Source organism: Cnephaeus nilssonii (assembly GCF_951640355.1).
Source record: "Cnephaeus nilssonii genome assembly, chromosome: 20".
Classification (NCBI taxonomy): domain Eukaryota; kingdom Metazoa; phylum Chordata; class Mammalia; order Chiroptera; family Vespertilionidae; genus Cnephaeus; species Cnephaeus nilssonii.
Genome location: NC_137091.1, coordinates 26212291 through 26232366, shown reverse-complemented (window position 1 = coordinate 26232366; position 20076 = coordinate 26212291). Strand labels below are relative to the sequence as shown.

The following is a 20076-nucleotide window of genomic DNA, read 5'->3' as shown; positions in this document are numbered from 1 at the left end:
GCAACCAATCAATGTGTTTCTCTCACACCGATGTTTGGCTCTGTCTTTCCCTCTCTATTCCACTCTCCCTGAAAATCAGTAAAAAAAAAAATATCCTCAGGCGGGGATTATCAATAAATAAATTAAGTTAAAAATCACGATGGAAGAGGAGCCATAAGTCTAGGAAGCTGGTTCCCTTCAACACTCACAACATTCTTTCAAAAGATATTTACTGAGCACCTTCTGGGCATTGTATGAGGTCCTGGGAACCCAACCGGGAACAAGACAGACAAGGTCTGTGGGTTAATGGAGCCAGCATTCCAGGGAGTGTGTGGGGAGTGGGATGAGCAGGGGAGAGAGACAAAAGTAAACAAATAAATAAAGATAGATGAAAGATTATGAGCTATGTATCAGTTATCTATTGCTGCATAACAAACACCCCACGCATACAGCTTAAAAGAACCATCATTTATTACCTAACAATTCTGCAATTTGAGCTGGGCTCAGCTGGGCGGTTCTTTTGCTGGTCTTATCTGGGGTCATTCGTAGCCTCAATTGTCACCTTGGTGGCTCAACCGGATCTGGAGGGTTTCAGAGGCCAAATGGCAAAGGCCATTCGAGGCCCAGCTTTGGTACCAGCACAAGGTCACTCCCGCCACATTCTGTTTGGACGGTGAGTCACAAGACCAGCCCAGATTCAGGAGATGGGAAAATGAACTCCCCTATGGCCATGCTCTTCAAGCCACCCCGGGTCGGAGAGACATGAACAAAGGGATCAATAGGACAGAAGTCAGAAGTCAGGCCCACAGACATATATGCTGGTCTGAACAGTGTAACACTTTTTCTAAAAAATTTAACTTTAAATACAGAAACCAGAGCAGTTCACGTAAAACTCCAGCTTTGGGGGGGAAATCAGGTCTGGCCACCCGGGGCCCACATTTCCACAGGGCAGCAGAGGATGTGCTGAGCGGTGTTGCCTCCGCCAGACGGGTGTCACTCCCCAGGGCCACGGCTCTGCCTCTCCCTGCTGATTCCTAACCCTGAGGCTGAGTGTCCGTTGCCATTTAGGACTGACTCTTCAGCTGTTGTTCTGACAGTAGCCCTCAGAGAAGTGAACCATCTCTCCTCCCTGGGCCTCCCTGGAAAGCGGAAAAGTGAAAGATGAGCTGAGAAGAGCCCATGTTCGGTTATTTACGTTGTACGTTACTTGTGTTTGCAGAGAATCAGCAGTTGGTTCTCTAAGCTCTTAATTCATTTTTTTGTTTGTTTGTTTGTTTGTTTTTTTGAATTTTAGTGAGTTTATTTGAGCCAAACTGTCGACATATGCCGGGAAGCAGAACCTCAATGAATTGAGATAATGCTCCGAAGAATGGTGGATTACATCTGTATTTATACATTGCCATCAAAGGAGGGACATAGGTGGGCTACATGAAATTCATTGGATAAAGTCAAATGGTGGGAAACCCCTGGGATTGGACAAAAAGTAAAATGATGGACACATACTTAGGTGGGTACAGGAACAATTAACATGATAATGAAGGAATTTGAGGCATCTGTCCTGGCGCCTACCACATTTGGTTGTGCCCCAGGGGCTCCAGCAAAAGAAGGAAGTTACAAGTTACCCAGACATCTCACAGATATGTTATCTTAGAGGCAAAAAGGCAAATGGGCTCAGTAAAGAAGATCCAAGTTGATCTTTGTCAGGGAAGATAGCAGCCTAGGAATGACTGCCCACTATAACCTGTTTGTAGTTAAATATTTAATTTCAGACCATCTTTTGTGGTTATTTTAGGTCTCTGAGTTTTCAAGACTGCCACACAGGCCTCCCCTGAGCTTGTCAGGTTAGCAGGTGGCTTCTTTCGTTCACACATCCCCCTTTTGGTCATAAATCAATCCAAAGGATGCATTGATGACCAACCTTTTGGTTGGATAATGGAGTCCCACGGTGCTAGGAAGGCTCATTCCTAGGATGTCTCAGTGTCAGCATGTCTTGCTGAACAGGTGGACCACTGGGGATGGGGCAAGACCATAACCTTAGATGGCATTTAAGGTCGAATTATATATTTTAAAAAGGCAGGTAAATGGGAGGCAGTCAAATCCTATATGTCCTTGTTAAAAAGTATTCTGGATCATTTCTAATTTTGAGCCACCATGATCCGAGTCTTTTTGCTGTTTGTCTTACGTTTTGCTTTTCTGCATCTAATATAACATTTACATATCAAGAACAAAAGTAACAATAAAGCTCTTCATCCCTTTGGAACCTCTGCCCTTTTCAGCGTTTCCAGCCTTTCTGATACAGAGTTGGGGAGAAGAGCAGAGAAGTCCCCTGGAACCAGGTGCCACTGATGCTTCACTCTGAAGGATGAGACGCTGCGCCAGGGTGAGTGTTAGGCGAAGAGACACAGCACGTGCCAATGTCCTGTGGTCACAGAAGGCCCTGAGGCTGGAGGATGCAGTGTCCGGTGGCACAGAAATGAAGCTGGAGCTGGTGGGTAAAACGTTTTGCAGAGGTTCAGAGGCCACAGGGCAAGGGCTGGGTTTCATTCTTAAGACAGCGGGACAGCAGCAAAGGGTTCTTAAGCTGCGGAGTGATGTGGTGGGGGTTCCACAAACTGGGAAAGCAGACTGTGAAGGGAGGGGCTCGGTTTCGGGGGAGGGGTTTTTGGAAACGTTGAGAGGAATCGGCGGAGACTGCTGGTAAAGACAGCAGGTTCCTTGCCCTGGCTGCTGTCTGAAGGAAGCTGGGTAGAGGCCTGCAGGAGGTCAGCTGGGCCCAGCGACTTCTGCCGTCGCCTCTGTAGGTACAAAGTTTGAGTGGCTCAGATCTCGGGCAAAGCAGCACCGGTGGGTCCCGGCTTACGAAAGCCGTGGCAATGCCCCGCCAACCCGGGGAGCCAGATGCCTGAGATGTGGATGGTTCTGCACCATGGCTGCACGTTAGAATCACCGGGTCCTGTTCCTGGCCCTTCTAGACCAAGCAGATTCGAACTTCTACAGGGTGAGGTTCAGTTTCCTGCGGCTGCTGTAACAAAGGACCACAAACCGGGTGGCTTAAAACAACACACATGCTCTTACGGTCTGCAGGTCAGCAGTCCCAGGTGGGTTACACGGGGCTACCCCAAGGCGTTGGCGGGCTGCCTTCCCCCTGCAGGCTCAGGGAGAAGAGTTTCCCGGCCTTTTCCACTTCCAGGGGCTGCCCACATTCCTTGGCCTGTGGCCCTGCATCCCTCCAACCTCTGCGTCTGTTGTCACATCTTCTCTTTGACCTTCCTGACTCCCTATTGCAAGGACCTTGTGATGACATTGGGCCCACCTGGGTCACCCAGGATCGTTTCCCCATCTCGGGATCCTTAACCACACCTGCAAAGTCCCTTTTGCCACGCCAGGGGACAGACTCGATGATTCTGGGATTAGGACATGGGATATTTATTAGGATATTTGGGGGGAGAGGGGGTCATCACTCCGTCTACTATAAGGGGTTAGGGCATCTCAAGTTTTTTCCTGCAGAATGAGAATAAGGGAGTTCCCTGAGCACAGCTGGCTCCTCTGGCCATGTCTCCAGGGCTGGGTGCTCTTCGAACCCGAAAAACAAACTTATTTACTGCCCCTCCCACCGTGTGGGCCTAATGACACAGAGATGGCATAAAGGTGAAAGGACACTTGTAGGAAGGACGCAGCCCCAGGTATCCCACAGACCTGGGTCCACTCCCCAGCTCGGCCTCAGACCAGCCATGTGACTTGGAGCAAGTGACTTAATGGTTCGTGCTTTCCTCATCTGTTAAGTGAGGGTCCCAATGGCCTCGCAGGCATGCTGTGAGGATGGCAATTAGCAGCAGAGGACCCACCTTGGAGCCTGGGATGTTCAGTGTTAGGATGGGAGGAAAGACAGCTGCCACCCGTTCCTCCTCCCTCCCAGCCCTCCAGCTGCCTTGGGGAATCAGCAGCTCCGGCGGCTGGAGGAGCTGGCCGGCCTGGAATTGTTTGTCAGTTTCCCCTTTCCTGGCCGTAGCTGATAAGTATATCCTGCTGGATAAAAATACATCCACCCTTACGGTAAGATCCCCAGGCTGGGAATTCTCTCGGCACCCGCCTCCAGCCGGGGGAGCCTTGCCCTGCACACAGTTTAGGAGTGGCTGTGGTTCCCGGGCAGCACCACGGGGCCCGGGACTTCGCAGCCAGGCCACGCCCCCTGCCGTGCCCGGGACGGAGAGGAGGCTGTGGCGGCCCCTGGGGAAGCAGCAGCCTGGGCGAGGCAGTGGGCAGAGTGTGCAAAACACGGCTCCCGTCAGCCCCGTGCACAACCAGCAGCCCTGGTGGGGCTGAGACAACAGCCTAGTGACCAGCACAGGCCTTCACGGGTGCCGGCCTTGGTTCTCGGTACCATATGGCAGCTCGTTTATTTCTCACCACGACCCTGTGGCCGGAGGGCCTGTCATTGTCCCCAGGAGACTGGGGTACAGGGGGTAAGGAACTAGCCAAAGAACGAGTTGGTGGTGGAGGCTGGATGTGAACTCAGCAGACTGGCATTGAACTGGCGGGCTGGGTCCTCTTGAATGTAATTTAGAAAAGTAGTTCAAAAGGCTCTTTCAATTTCCTGATGGTGTGGAGGTCTGCTGATCCCCCCAAACACTGGCCGACACACACACACAGTGGCCGCGCAGAGAGCAGCCTGCCGGCTCACACCAGACCCCTGGCCCCGCTCCAGCCTGAATCTCGCCACCCAGGGCCGTCTACAGCACACAGCACCTGGGATACGAAGATGGATTCCCATTTCCTCCATCTTCCCAACCACGTGGCATCCAGCATAGATTTTTTTTTTAAATCTTCACCTGAGGACATGTTCATTGATTTTGGGGTGGAGGGCCGGGAGGAGGGAGGGGCACTGATGTGAGAAACATGGATTGGCTGGGGATTGAACCTGACACCCAGGTATGTGCCCTGACTGGGCATCGAACCTGTAACCTTTCAATGCTCCAACCAAGCCACACTGGCCGGGGCCCGAGTGTGGATCTTTTTTCTTATTTGCTCCCTTTGTCGATCCCTCCTTTTTTATGGAGATAAACGTCACAGAACACAAGCCACTTATGGGTGTACAATTCGGTGGCATCTGGCACATTCCGTGTGTGCGAGCATCACTTCATCACCCCCAAGGACACCCTGTGCCCATCAGCAGTCACTCCCCAATGGCCCCTCCCCTGAGGCCCTGGCAACCCCTCACCGGCTATCTCTGCAGATTTGCTCATTCTGGTCACTTTATATAACGGAACCCTACACTGCGTCACTGTGTGGTCCTTCATGACTGGTTTTTCACTTAGCATCATGTGGTCAAGGTGCCTCCATGCTGTGGCCTGTGTCAGCGCCTCCTTCTTTTTCAGGAATGAACAATAGCCCATGGCATGGATGGACCACATTTTGTGAATCCACTCATCCATCGCTGCATTTGTAGAGCTGGTTCTACCTTTGGCTAATGCGAACAGGGCTGCTGTGAACGTTCGTGTACTAGCATTTGAGTCCGTTTTCATTTCTCCTGGGTATATACACCTAGGATTGCAACTGCTGGGTGACATGGTAACCCTTAACTCGTTGAGGAACCGCCGCCTCTGGGTGCAACAGTGGCTGCACCATCTTACATTCCCACCAGCGATGTACACGGGTTCCAATTTCCCCACATCCTTGGCAACACTTATTTTCTGTTGTTGTATTATTATCGTTGTTGAATTATTATATTGTTGTTGCATTATTTTATTAGAGCCACCCTAGTGTGTGTGATGCTCTACCCCTCCCTTTGAAAGCGCTGGCTCAATACAATGAGGACTCCTTACCTTTGTCCTCCAGACGAGGAAATCTAGGGATTCGGTCTCATTTTAGAGACAAGAAAGGGAGACGCTGAGGTTTCGCAGTGGGTGAGTGGGCCGGGCCAGGACTCCTTGGCGCTGCTGGAGGGAGGCCTGGGCACCTTGGGGCAGAGCTTCAGGCTCCCGACAGCTCCAACTACGCCTTCCACATCCAGCTGGTTTCTGGCTAAGACTTTGTTTAAAGTAAGTTCCACAGCAACCCTCCCACTCCCCAGTGATAAAAAGGCTGAGACCTTGCAGCCTTGCTGTGGAAGGTAGAAGAAAATGAAAACCAACTTCCAAAACTGTATTACGCCCTGCCATACGACTAACGCTGACTATCCCATTTCTTCTAGTTTTCTGTGATTTGGAGTGATTCCAGGGGGCTTTCCTGCTGTAACTGGGCATCGCTGGGCGATTCTAGGTTCCTTGCCCCTTGCCTGCAGCGGAGGCCGGCCTCTGACATCTGTTTTAGTGCCACTGTTCTTGGCAGGTTCCAGTCTCTGGCAGAGTGGCCAGAGGAAATGATAGAGAATTCTACTTTCCACAGACGGAATTCTCCAACGTGTAACTCCACCCTTGACATTAAGGTTCTCTACTGCTCTTAAGTCTAATTTTTCTTTCTTCGGAGGAAAGGAATGTGCACTGTTCTGTGGGAAGGCAGTGTGGAGATGGATTCTGACGGGTGGAGGACACCCAGGCAATGACTGGAGTGTGGCTGCCAAGGATCCAGGGGGCCGACATCAAACTGTTTAGGTTGTGACATAAAAAAAGGCAACATTCCATTCATCAATCATGTCAAGCTGTATCGAGAACGCTGAGTTAGCAGGAACCACTGTAAAAATTAAGAGCCAATTAGAATGCCTTCCCCATCAAATTGTTTTATTGGGTTAATTAAACAGCTTAAAGACGATTCATTTTGTTCTGTAACCTTCTAGAAAATATTTCAAGTTTTAATGAACTTCCAATACATAAAACAAAAGTACTTTACCATACACAAATTTCAGGTCAAAATACAACACTCTTGTCTGTTTTCTTACAGTTATAAAATCCAGTCAATACAAACTACATAAAAAAGATAGAACACTTTCACTGATCCTCAGTACAAGAGAACAACAGCACAATGGCGATTTGTTCCTGGAGCACAGAGTCCTGTGCTCAGAAAAGGGACCGACCGCACAGTCACCCCACGACAGACTGAAGCACGTAAACAAAGCACGTGCCAGGCAGCGAAGGAAGTTAATATGTCCTTTTTGCATCAGTATTACTTGTAAACCACAAAGCACTTTGTAAGAAAAGGTTACTAACTCAAAATTACTTCGACTTCGCTAAGTTTCATACCAGCAAAGAAATAGAAAATTACTACACAGAACAAGTAAGTACATTTGGACCCCAGGATGTCCGAGACACGACGTTTCACTGAATCACATCAGCACGATTTCTCTACTGCGCTACTGAAGTAGGGGAGTACAACTGTGAGAGTGTCAACTTCCTGGTACTTCAAATATTCTGAACTCTCTGTACAATGTCTTTCATTTAGCGTATCTATTTCTCATTGCAAAATCCTGTTTTTCAGTAGCAGGCGTTTCTTTAAAGATCAGGATACCTTATCACACACAATGCAACCTAATCTGAACACATGCCTAAGTAGACTTCTCAACTTGGAATCTTACTAGATAATAAAAGCTGCAGGATTTAAATTTAAAACGATTCTGTTTATACCCCATCAGAAGATATAGATATACTCATTAAAAAAAGGTTTGTGTTTAACAGGATGAATTTTGATATGGTTATTTTGGGAATTAGGTATTTATATGGGATTTATAGAATTTTCCTTATGGTATTAAAAGCAACAAAATGACAAATCAAGAGGGTGCTAAAAACTGGTTCTTGACAAACAAGTGTGACTGATACATATTTGGCACCTGGTAATGCAGAGGCACCAGCCAATAGGGGGGACCCCGGCCATTCAGCCGGACCAGGGCCCACTGGGAAGATCGGTCCTGAGTCTGGGAGAGTCACATTGGATTTACAACCCTGTTTTCAGGAATTCCCTTGATAGTTTCCTCTCAGAACAGAAGACCGACATCAGTGCTAGAAAACATGAGCTATGGCTGGGTCTCATACAAGCATGTCTGTCACCAGGCACACACAGCGATGGAAACGAGGCTGCCCGAGCCTGCTCGAGACGCTTCTGCAATGGTTCCTGATGAGGACGAGAGCAAATGGGGAGAGAAGGGAGGCGCTTTTTTAAGTCTGCGGATCACTCCCAGTGCTATGAATACAAACTGCAGAATTGGCTGCAATGGTCGTTCAACATTTCTGCCAAAGCCGCGATTATTTTTGTGTGATTGTCACGGTTCACAAATGGTAGCATTCAAAACAAAATGAGCATCACCACGCCACTGGTGACTTGCAGGGGTACAGGGGTGAGGAACCAAATAAAAGCTGTGTTACAGGTGAGTCAAAATGCAAAGATCCCGCCAGCAGAAAACGCCACGGATTAGTTATTAAGCAAGTTTCCCAAAGAGCCTGTGCTTTTCTCAACTAAAGGCCACCAGACACATTTCCCACCATAAGACTATCTGCCCTATGGATTGGGGGTGATCTGTTTTCATGTAGAATGTGAATTTTGAGCCCCCCCAGCCCCCGCCACAAGAAGAGGATGCTATGAACCCACATGAACTGAAGTCTGTTTTTAAACTGATGCTACCCCTCTGCTCCATGTACTACAGCCTACATAATTTTTACCAAGCATGAGTCCAATTCAATGAGCATATGCTAGATTAATAATAATGCATTTATTTTCTGGAGTTTGTTCTAAAGCAAAAATTCCCTTTGAAAAAAAATAGGAAAAGGCCTCTCTCTTACTGTAAATAATTCTAATTTCTGACTCTACGCAACCCGGAGTGCGGTGTTTTTCAGCCGGAGCTAAAGGAAAGGAAGCCCTGGCCCCACTCTGCCCTGACGAAGCAGCTGCAGTGGCGCAGAGCAGCAGCCACACGGACGTCCTGCTCGGGCTGCAGACGCGTGGTGGGGCTTGTTTACGCCAGTTCCCAAGAGCTGCCGGCCCTCAGCACACCTCCTGGACAACCTGGGGCCCGCACAGGGCCTCCGGGGCGGTGCTGAGGCCGTACATGTGGCATCGGAGCCCCTTCTCCTGCCCCGGGAGGCGGTCCTAGTCTACAGGTGCCTAAGGAGCCGACGTGTAGTTGGTGATGCCTCCGGTGGGAGAGGCTCTGGGCTGGGTTCTAACCTGCTGCAGACTCGGGGAGCGCGGGGCCTGGGCCGCAGGTCTGGCTCTCTTCAGCCAGGATGTGCTGGCTGTGAAAAGTGCGAGTCACAAAGCCCAGGCCTGGGGCTCCCAGAAGAATGCCTTTGCAACAAATATTTTCAGGTTAACGGTCTGGGGAACTAGAAGATTCTCCCCCACCCCTCTTTTTGAATACATAATCCAAGCAGTTAAAACATCAGGTAAGAGAGGCATGGGATGAGGGACAGAGGGCAAGGCGGCATGCGACTGCCAAGAAAAGGGTGTAAAGAGAGTACTCTTAACGTGACCACAATAACCTCTTCCACCTTGGCAGTCCCTACACGGGCACAGATAGAAGTGCCAACTGGTGGGAGGGTCCGTTTTCTCAGAGTCCACCTAGCAGTATCTTGGGGTTGCCACAACAGGACATGGAAGAAAAACAACACGGGTTCAAACCCAAGGCTATTACTAAGTGAAGACAACTTAAGAAACGGGAAGAAAACACGAATAAGAAAAAAAAAAACAGATGGCTCCCTCCCGAGGACAGGGGTGGGTGTCCCAAGTTCTGCTTGTTCCCTCTGATTCGGGGCAGATCTTCCGCAAGGCCACGGGGTCAGGAGAGACACACAGCGCTGGGCCCTCCCTCCCCTCCCTCCCCTCCCTCCCTCCATAGCTGAGAGTGGACGGCACTGTGCCTTCACAGAAGAGGGAGAGACAAACCGGGTCCTGTGGAAATTCTTCTCAAAGGATAGAACACAATTTTTACTTATCAGCTTCTGAAATCTGCAGAGATGCTAAGAGATTTAAAACAAAACATATAAAAAAGAATCACTGTTCTAGTTGACAATATGGTTTAAGGGAAATCACTAGAAATACATTTTTGAAAGTCCTGTTGAAGATAGCTGTAACTGTTGGCCAGTGGTTGCAATCAAGAGCTGGTGAACTGGTGGGTAGCGAGGAATGGAGGGAAGCAAAGAACAGGGGAGAGAGGGCTGGACAAAGGACACAAGACTCTCTTCCTCAAAGGCAATGTAAACGTTAAAAGTACGAAATTATTATTTTTTTCTTTTTTACTGTTTACAGAATCTCTGTTTGCAAGGAGTGTTGGAGATGGTAACCAATATCCTGCCATAATGCAGGAATTCTCTCACTGACCTAGTCATAGCTGTGGGAATCCCCTTGGGAGCACTTTCAGAGATGAGCATTCAGAACCACAGAAAGCACCCATTTTATCCTAAGGCGATTCTATTTGACAGTTCTAAAACTGACAAACTTCTGCCCATTGGCTTGAGCCAGGCATTCTGGAGCACACCCATCGGTCTTTATCTAAAGACTTCCCTGCAGCCTGACTGGCGTGGCTCAGTGGTTGAGCATCGACCTATGAACCAGGAGGTCACGGTTTGATTCCCGGTCAGGGCACATGCCCGGGTTGTGGACTTGACCCCCAGGTGGGGGGCATGTAGGAGGCAACCGATCAATGATTCTCTCATCATTGATGTTTCTATCTCTCTCTCCTTCTTCCTTCCTCTCTGAAATACACACACACACACACACACACACACACACACACACACACACATATAAACTGAGTGGCCAGATTATTATGATCTCTGAACGCATAATAATCTGGCCACTCAGTGTGTGTGTGTGTGTGTGTGTGTGTGTGTGTGTGTGTGTGTGTATTAGAGGCCCGGTGCATGGATTCATGCATGGGTGGGGTCCGGCCAGCCTGGCCAGGGGTAGGGGACATGGGCGGATGGCCAGCCTGCCTGCTGGTTGAACTCCTGGTCGAGGGGACAATTAGCATATTAGCCTTTTATTATATAGGATATACACTGAGTGGCCAGATTATTATGCATTCAGAGGTCATTAATAATCTGGCCACTCAGTGTATATGACTTCCCTGCAGCCAGAGCCTCAGGCTTTCAAAGGTTTGGTTACGGTTTCCAGAGTGCCTGCCACTCTGGCTGCTATCCTTGGGGTTGGGGGTAGGTGTGGGGGCTCCAGACTTGCTCAGGTCTCCCAAACGGTGGTACCTGGAACGGCAACTAAATGCAGCGGTCCAGGGGGCTAGCAATGCAGCCCGTGGGCGGATGGAAGAGCAGAACAGACTTCCTTTTCTAGCTACCAGCCCTCACACAAACATGTGCTGTTATTTTTTAAGACAATTTGGCTTATATTCAAATTATCAATGATCTGCCCCCTCCCCACCTCACCATTTTCTTTCTTTTTCAATGAGGAACTATCTTTTCTGAACCTAGACAGAAGACTTTATATTCAGCCATTTTAATAGACTATAAAGAGCACTACATACCCTAACACCTAATACTTAATCTCTCCCAGTATTTTTGTCTGCCTTTTATTTTTTTAATACGAGTAATAAAAATGTTAAAATTGGACACTGTTAGTGTACCTCATTCCACACGGACAAAGATCCATTCTTCTCAACACTGTCTGGGTGTGGCTAGTCAATCCATTTCTCAGCCCTTTCAACCCTATTTCTACTTCATTTTCTCCTTCACAAAGATATTAAGAAGGACTTTATCAAATGTCTTATTGAAATTACGATAAGCTGGGCATGTCACATACTAATAAATCTACCAGTCCCATAATCTGAACTGAAAAGAAAGTTTTATTGTAAAAGGATAAAAGGCTTAAGTAGCTCACTGTTATCTGTTAAATATCCTTTATTTTTAAGGTACAGAAGTTCTACACACACACGAACTCACACTCACACTGGTAACAAATTTTGTTTGCTTGTTTTTAAGTTTTGCACTGCATCCAAGTTACGAGAGCATAGTTTAGGTCTACTGATCCCAGACAGAGACCTAGAAAATATCCAGTTTATTTGACCAATAGAGTCTACTATTTTTGATATTTTAGGGAAAAAAAGAAAAATTCAAGTTTGGTAAAAAGTCTTAAGTATTATTAGAGGGTTTCATGAGGCAAATTCTGAATTGAGAGTTATTCATAACAACTCTAAATATTCTAAACACATATTTTGGGATGTTTCGGCTACCCAGAATCACCTTAAACTTAAATATTGGAGAAGTAGGAGAGTGGTAGCGTGGGTCTGGAAAGTAAACACTCCTATTAACACAAACACATTTACTTGTATGTCACGCGGCAGCAAGACCGGAGAATGAAGGACACACTAAAGCAGGGATATACAGCGCAGGGCAGGCCTACCCCACAGGAGTGACAGAACCAGACCAGAGGCTGAGGTGAGTGGCAACAGCAGCCACGGCCACCACCACCACCACCACCATTTGTGTGCCGGGCCCCAGGAGCCCAAGTTCTCACCTTCCCACTTCACTTCATCCTCACAGCAGCCCTGCCTGTTATCCCACATCCAGGTAGGGAACCAAGCCTCAGCGTTAAAGGGCCTCCGACGTCTTCACACCCCACGCACCGGGCACCACAAGTCCGCACCTGCCCGGAACCACTAGGTTCGCTCAGGAAACTATGTCAATGTTTGCGGATGTTTTCCTCAAAGTCATTACAATAAAGTTTGGGGCTTGAGAGGGGTGAGCCTTGGTTCTCTTGGAAACCACTAAGGAAATGTCTCAGCCTGCTGCCGACCCTCGGGTGTTGACCTGGTGTCGGCTGAGGAGAAACGGCCACTACTGTCGGAAGCAGTCCTGCGAAAAGGCTCTAAAAAGCACAAGTGTAAAAAGGAAACCTTAATGCACAAGGACAGCTACGTTTTTAGGTTTTACCTCCTACGTTATCCCTAGTATGCGTGTTTTTCAGGAATGGACATCACGCTTCTGAGCACTAGGGATAGTGGGACATTCCCATAACAAACAGCTCCCGAAGGGAAGGTCTGTCTACAGAACTGATGAGCCTCGCAGTCAGCTGGCAGGGCGGGCCCAGCGTGAGCCACGTGGAGAAGGCACACACACGAGGAAGGTGGGGACATCTCACTGGCACAGCAACAAATCTGATCACGCAGTTTTAAGTATAATGCAGCTCTATGTTGTTCGGCCAGCCTCAACCTTGCACCTGGGAAACACTTTCAGAGCTGCCATTTAAGACCCCAGGTTATCAAAACTAAAAGAGTAGAATCCAGTAATGAGCCTAGATTTTCATCGAAAGTTCAGATTCTTGGGAAACAAATTCATGAAAATAATGTAATAGATCCTTAAACTGCTCATGATAGCACCTTATAGAAAATGAAAAACAGCAGCCCCGAGCATCTAAGTTCCAAACAATGGGCCAAATTACAGATAGACATATTTCCTGTCTGATCCTAACAAGGATGGAAATGAAGCTCTCATTTCACACAGAGTGTTGTTTAAATATACTACTTTTCTACGTTATGGAAACATAGTCTTTTTGACCTTAAAGTTCAAGTTGAGTTTCAAGTAATCGCTTTGCAGCAGCTCTAGGAGAATTATTGTTCCTCCTGATTAGAAGCGCCTATTTTAATAAAAACAGTAAAATGGAAAATACGCCTTAGAGAATTGTGTTCCTCAAGGCCGCTGACTGCTTGCTTCCAGGCTTTTGTCAAAGGACAGAATGTGTTGAATTCTTCTAAACTGGCAGGGGATCAAGCACAACACCACATAATGAGGTAGCCGAGAACAGAGTTTTCCTATAAACACGAAGATCAAGGGAGTAAGTGCATGTAATTCTCATCCGATTCAATAGGAAACATGATAAAGCAAGCTTCACCTAGTTATATTTAAACCAAATTCATTGGTTAAAGAAAGTATGATCCAAGGTTTTTAGGTATACCTTATTTGTAATAAAAATAAAGTACTTAAAACCTATGATTTGTTCTGAAATGCTAAAAATAAAGTTCTAATAAATATAATTCACCAACCAGAAAGCAAGATGAACCTACACAGACTTGGGATCTGAATGACTGGAAGTGGCCGTTTATTACCAGGGTCTGACGGACTGGCTCACGTCTTCCCACCTCTGCAGTGTGGGCCCCAAGTCCCGGCTGTCAATTTCCTCCTACTTGGACCTTCTCTAATTCTCATCATAGTGACTGAAGAATTTACAACTTTGTTCGGCCATGAGGACATTAATATAAAAAATTATAATTAGCCCAAATTTCAGTTGAGTGGCAACTTAAAAAGATTTGTTTTTATTTCAAAATAAAAGAGAAGGCTCCCTAGCCGGTTTGGCTCACCGTTTGGACAGAGCACTGGCCCACGGACTGAAGGATTGTAGGTTTGATTCAGGTTAAGGGCACATACCTCGGTTGCAGGCTCGATCCCCAGCCCCAGTAGGTGCGTGTGGGAGGCAACCAATCGATGTGTCTCTCTCACATCGATGTTTCTCCCTCTCTGTCTCTCCTCCTCCCTTCCACTCTCTCTAAAAATCAATGGAAACTTATCCTCAGGTGTGGATTAAAAAGAGAGAGAGAGAGAGAGAGAGAGAGACAGAGAGAGAGAGAGAGAAGGCAAGAGACATTTCTCACTAGATAATTATGCAACATTGTTTTAGGTATTTGATTATCTAAAACTTTGTTATTAGATATTTAAAAGAGCCAGAATTTAAAAATACAATCCCATAGAGAACTTTAATGACAGAATTAAGAAAGAACAAGCTTTCTTAAAGAATATAGTCAGAACTGAGCGCCTCAGAGGTCACAGAAATGGCACTTTTGCAATGAGACCAAGTTGGTATGTTTAAAAGAAAAACAACAATAGAGTTCCTTATGAAAAATACAAACATTTTTAAAAGATATCAGCTGGCTTGCAAAAACAAAAAAAGTAAAAAAAAATAAAAATCTATAGGTCAATACTACTGAGACTTCACTGCCAACAGGCAGGACAAACTCTCCGCCTGAGTTCATGTTCTCAAATACGGGCAAGTGGGCTATTCCTCACCTTACACCACACATTTCTATAATTTCTGAACTGGCTAGAAAGAATACTTCAGGGATTACTAACAAACTAGCAAAATACTTTCCTCAACATGCTAAAACACCATTTCTTTTCCCTTATTGATTACATGTGGCAAGAAAGGGAAGTATAAACTAAGCTTCAGCTCTTTAATGCAAAAGTAGCTTCTCTGTCAAACTTATTAGTTGTTTTAGTAAATTCTGAAATTTCCTATAGCTAACTGACAAAGAAAACCTAAGATCTTTCATGTTTTATCTGTACAACTTGCAAAAAATATGGTTGGGGGTTTCATGGTTATTATATGATTATAAAAATCCTTGTAGGCCTAGAAAGTTAAGTGATAGTCTACTAGGCTGAGGAGTGAAATGCTAATCCCAAGGCCTGGATTCTGCTGCCCTGCAGGGGAGCGAAGCTGCACTCACTGGGCCTCGGACTGCTCTCCGTCCAGTGGGGAGCACCGCCCTTTCACACAGATGCCAGGATCAGAGTCCCATATGAAGAGCAGAAAATATAACCAACAGCAAATGGGATAAGCGTTACCAGGTGTGCCAAGCAGAGGGTCTCAAAAATCCTACAGAACATGTGGAGACCATAGAGTTGTGCATCACATGTCAGGCACTTGGCATTTTTTATTCTGTGCTAGTCTCCCACTTCATAAGACCAGCCATCTGTGCACAAACTTTCTCGTTTAAAACGCAGAAAAATTTTAAGTCACTCTCGGAGGGTACTTTTCCATCCGGTGAAGAACATCACTTTGATCACAGCATACTCTATTCACCTGTCAAACATTTATGGACTGCCTACTGTGTGCACGCACTGGGATTCGCAGATGATTAAGGGAGGGCCCTGCCCACAGGACTTTACAATCCAGAGGAAGGGCAGTGCTACATCTGCCTCACTCTTGTGCTCCCCAGAAATCCAAGCAGAACTGTTAGTAGGCGCTCAATAATTTGTTGAAAAAAAAACCCAGGGCAGGCTTTTCTGCACTAATCAGAGCCTCCTCCCTCACCAGCTCCCCCAAGGCTCGAAGGCTCGAGGGGCAGCCACTGAACAAGGACAACCTCGCCCTTCCCTTCCACCAGGTGCTTTTTAAGGGGGTCCCAGCACTCTTTAAATCGATGCAATGTGCAGTGTAAGTGCATCTTATTCTCTCCCCGGATAATCAAATGTCTTCATCTGACCACAGGAGGCCTCCTCCTGAATCAAGAAAGCCAACATTCTGGAAGGTAATACTGCAGTGTTTTTAGTGGTCGCTGAAAAACATTTTTGGATCCTGGTTTGGTACGCTGAAGTAGGAACGCTTCAAATGGAACCCCAATGGACCAAGGCAGCTAACATATTTCTCTAAAAACCTAACTTACTGCCATGAGTAACGGAGGTGCCATAGCAAAGACAGCCCTATTTTCACCATGTCAGCATAAAGAATGTATTTCCTGTACATCACCTAGGGAACCCCCCACACTTATGATTAAAAAGGCACTTCTAAAGCACCACTGAAGAAAGTGCCATATTAAAGTGGTAGTGCAATATAATAGAACACTTCAATACAGACAATACACTGTCCAACATCCCCCAAATGTCCCTTTTTGGTTGTTATAGTTTGAAAAAAGCCTACTGTTAGCTATTAACTCCTCGCAGCAATGAAATAACGAATTAATGAAATACACAATGAATTTAGAAATTTCTTAGGCCAAATCTTTAGCATACCAACTACTAGTTGATAAACATTGTTTTAAATCCCACTAAAGAAAAGAAATGCAAACACCAAGTAAAACTAAAAATATATCAATATTTACACTCAACATGAGTTTAACAGTAGTATAAACTGAAGGGCCACAGGCTCAGAGTTATCTGAAGCACCAGGAGACAGTAATATACGTAGTCTGGACTACAATTCAAAGGAAACATACACAAACAGACTTACCAAGTCACGTAACACACACACACACATACTCTCTCTCTCGCTCTCTCATCCCTCTTCTCACACTTTTCCTCTCACAGGATATAAGTACTATCACAAAAAAAATCACACAAAACTTCACTGTAAATTAAACACTTAAAAATCTTTGAAAAAATCTGCATTTGGATGTGTTAAACAAAGAAACAAACAAATCTACTTTAGACTGTAGCGTAGGAGAGATCCTTTAAATATTCACTTATTCTAACCTGAGACAACTTTCCTTCTGTTGGTGGGATAATGAAAATAAATTGCACTTCTCCCAAAGATATTATATTTAAAATTTTAAGATCTATCCTTAGCCGCCAATTCCAACATATGCCTGGTAAAAGTGCCTTAAGGAAAAAGAAGTATCAAAAATTTATCAAGAAAAGATGTTTCAAGTCATAAGTGGAATGTTAAAACACAAACCTGCATGAAATAAGTTAAAATTTATTTCACAATACTGAAATAACTGTAATTTACAAAAAAATTCATGGTTAATTTTGGAACATAATAAAGTTAAATAGATCCCTACACTCCAACATAATATTTTTATATTTATATAGTAAAAAACAATTTGGCACTTAACAGCTTTTGTTAGTTGTTGCATCCCATACTATGTGGCAAGTTTATTTTATAAAACATCCCCTAATTTCTGCAGCAATAGTGTCATCAAACTGAATTAAAAAAAAAAACTTTATAAAATGAATTGACCAAGTCATGCAGGCACTGACAATATTGCATCTGGGACCCATTCACACCTGGACAATGAACTGTCTCCTTGGAAAGGCCTGGCATAGACTGGGAAGAATTTTAAACTTCAGAAATTTAAAAAAAAGAGAGAACTGCTGATTGTCATGGCTTTAATAAGATATCAATTACCACTTTCATGTACCTCAACTGCAGCTTCCAAATGTCAAAGTTGTGTTCTGTACAAGATATTTTACCAAAGAAAATTCATTTTTTTTTAGCAATTTATCTTCTCTAAAACTGATATCTAATTGTAAAAGCAAGTTTTCTTTCTTTGCAGTGGCCATGGAGCTTGCTTTGATTAATAAATATCCAAAGTATCATTGGAAAAGTGTGCGGACAACAGCTGACTGGTACACAACACAAAGAAAAAAGACCGGCTTTGATTTACAGACTGAATTTGACTGTTACATTAATGTGTGGCAAACCTGGCCTCGTGCCCTGACACAGAATATAAAAACCTCATACCTTCTTTTACCAACTCTCCTGCCAGAATGGAGAGTAAATGTGCCACATACAACATTCTTTAGAACCCCCATGGGCAAGGCTCCTTTCAGCAACTTTTATAGCATTGTGTTGACTTCTAATGGGTATTAAAAACATAACAAAAACTCTCACTCTTTTTTCTGAGCATGGTGGGAAAACACAAGCGACATTTCATATGCATGTTAACAACATACAAACATTCCATATAGCAGTTTCCTAAAAAAATTCCTGGTCTCAAATTTACAACCAGAGGATAGATACATTTATACATTAATCTTTATGACAAAATGCTGTGCATAGAGCCATATTCTAGGAGAGAAAAAAAGCTGTAGAAAACAATTAAAAATGAAGAATTCTATATTCAATTGACTAGAAAACTGATATTCCATAAAATTCAAATGATGAAGCAATCAAGCACTTTGAAGTCCCTGATTTCACACTAAGGTGGTGTAATTTGAATGGGAAACAAAATATCTTTAAAGATATATGCTACTAATGACAGACTTTCCCCCCATAGGAAGCGGGTAGAGTGGCATGGGAGTGAGAGATAGGAAAGAAGGAAAAGATGAATTTGCTCTACTATGAACAGAATGAAGTTAGGTTGAGGTAGTGTATTCTACCAGCCAAACTTTATCGTAATTTGTCTAAAACTCTTACTAGTGAACGGCATTGAGAAAATCCTACTACAAAGACTAGATTCTGAACACATGTTCGCATTCTAAGACAAGTTTTCAAATCCTAAACAGCAGTAAACAAGACTGTGTGTGCTTTCAGGCAGGTTTTTAAAAAGTTTTGATCCCTTTATATTTTGCCTGGACAGTTTTTTTGTATGTTTTTGTAGTCACAGCAGACCTTTATTTGTCTGACTCAGGCCTTTCTTTTATAAAATCTCCTACTCTCTAATGGCTTCTGATTTATAAAAACGGTTCTGATGAGCTGAAGGACGAGTGGCACTGCTGAGACCCTTCCCAACCCCACCAGTACTACCCCAGAAGTATGGCCTGACGTACCTTAAGCTAAATTAACACAGAAGTTAGCAACTTCCTTTAAAGTCACAGGAGGGCTGCAACCTGACTCATTCATTTATTGAGTCTACATTACTAAGATAGAATGTCACCAAACAGAAATTTTATCTTAGTTTCCATTCATCATAATAGAGTTTAAAAAATATTCTTAGCACAGAATACTAATAGTAAATGGAGACTAGCTGGCATACAGTCCAATCTTACATTTTAGGCACAATCCTTAATTTGTTGGGCAGGGTTAGGCATAATATTTCCTTCCAAGTGCAGAAGAAAGCAGTCTTGGTATATTTGGGTATGTTGATTTGCATATATGGATTTTTGTTTGTTTGTTTACCAAAGCCAGGTACACAGTAGTCAGATACGTGTTCCCTTCAGGGAAAACGCACCTTATTTTAACTTTAGTATTTTCCATTATGCCAATTCTCACTTCCCTCTTCCTTTTGACACTGACTAGCCTCCATTTGTCTATAGACACATCTAACTGGAGGAACTAATTCCTCCCAGGCAGTTTTTCAACAGTTACATGTTCTCCCAAACAAGAGCTGAAGCTCAAGCGTCTAAGCATTATAAAACCACCAGAGTTACCACACAAAGCCCGGCACGCAGAGCAAGGTTTGGCTGTCATCTCTGTCCCCCTCGCATAAAGCCACCTTACGGTGCTTGGTCAGGAGCTCTGCTTCAGCTCTGCTTCCTCTTCAAGGTGAATGAACACGGATACGGAATAAGCCTTGTTGAAGCTGCAGACGGAAAAGCTTGCAATTTGCAATACGTAAGGCTGCACACCCAGTGCGGCGGAGGTCAGATGGAAGGAGTGGTTTAGTGTGGTGCCAGGTTCCTGTGCTCCTTTTAAACTCACGCACGTAGTCGTAATTGGTACCTAAACCACAGAATAAGCAGCGATGAAAGAACATGCCTCAGAATCACTAGGAAACAGTCCTGACAAAAATCA

General features: G+C 45.0%; 1 protein-coding gene across 2 annotated transcripts in view; it reads right to left on the bottom strand.

The window, feature by feature from the left end:
• Window positions 1-6610: 6610 nt before the first annotated feature.
• GAN (gigaxonin) overlaps window positions 6611-20076 on the bottom strand; it is a 62519-nt gene continuing 49053 nt past the window's right edge. The window contains exons 11-12 of one of the 2 annotated variants that reach the window (XM_079800725.1): window positions 19778-20004; window positions 6611-6648 (exon numbers count right to left, since the gene is read on the bottom strand). In XM_079800725.1, coding sequence (XP_079656851.1) covers window positions 19823-20004 — 182 coding nt within the window. In that variant the 3' untranslated portion in view covers window positions 6611-6648; window positions 19778-19822. Of the gene's footprint in view, window positions 6649-10748; window positions 20005-20076 lie in introns of those variants that run through there. The other variant, XM_079800724.1, reaches the window with a different exon arrangement.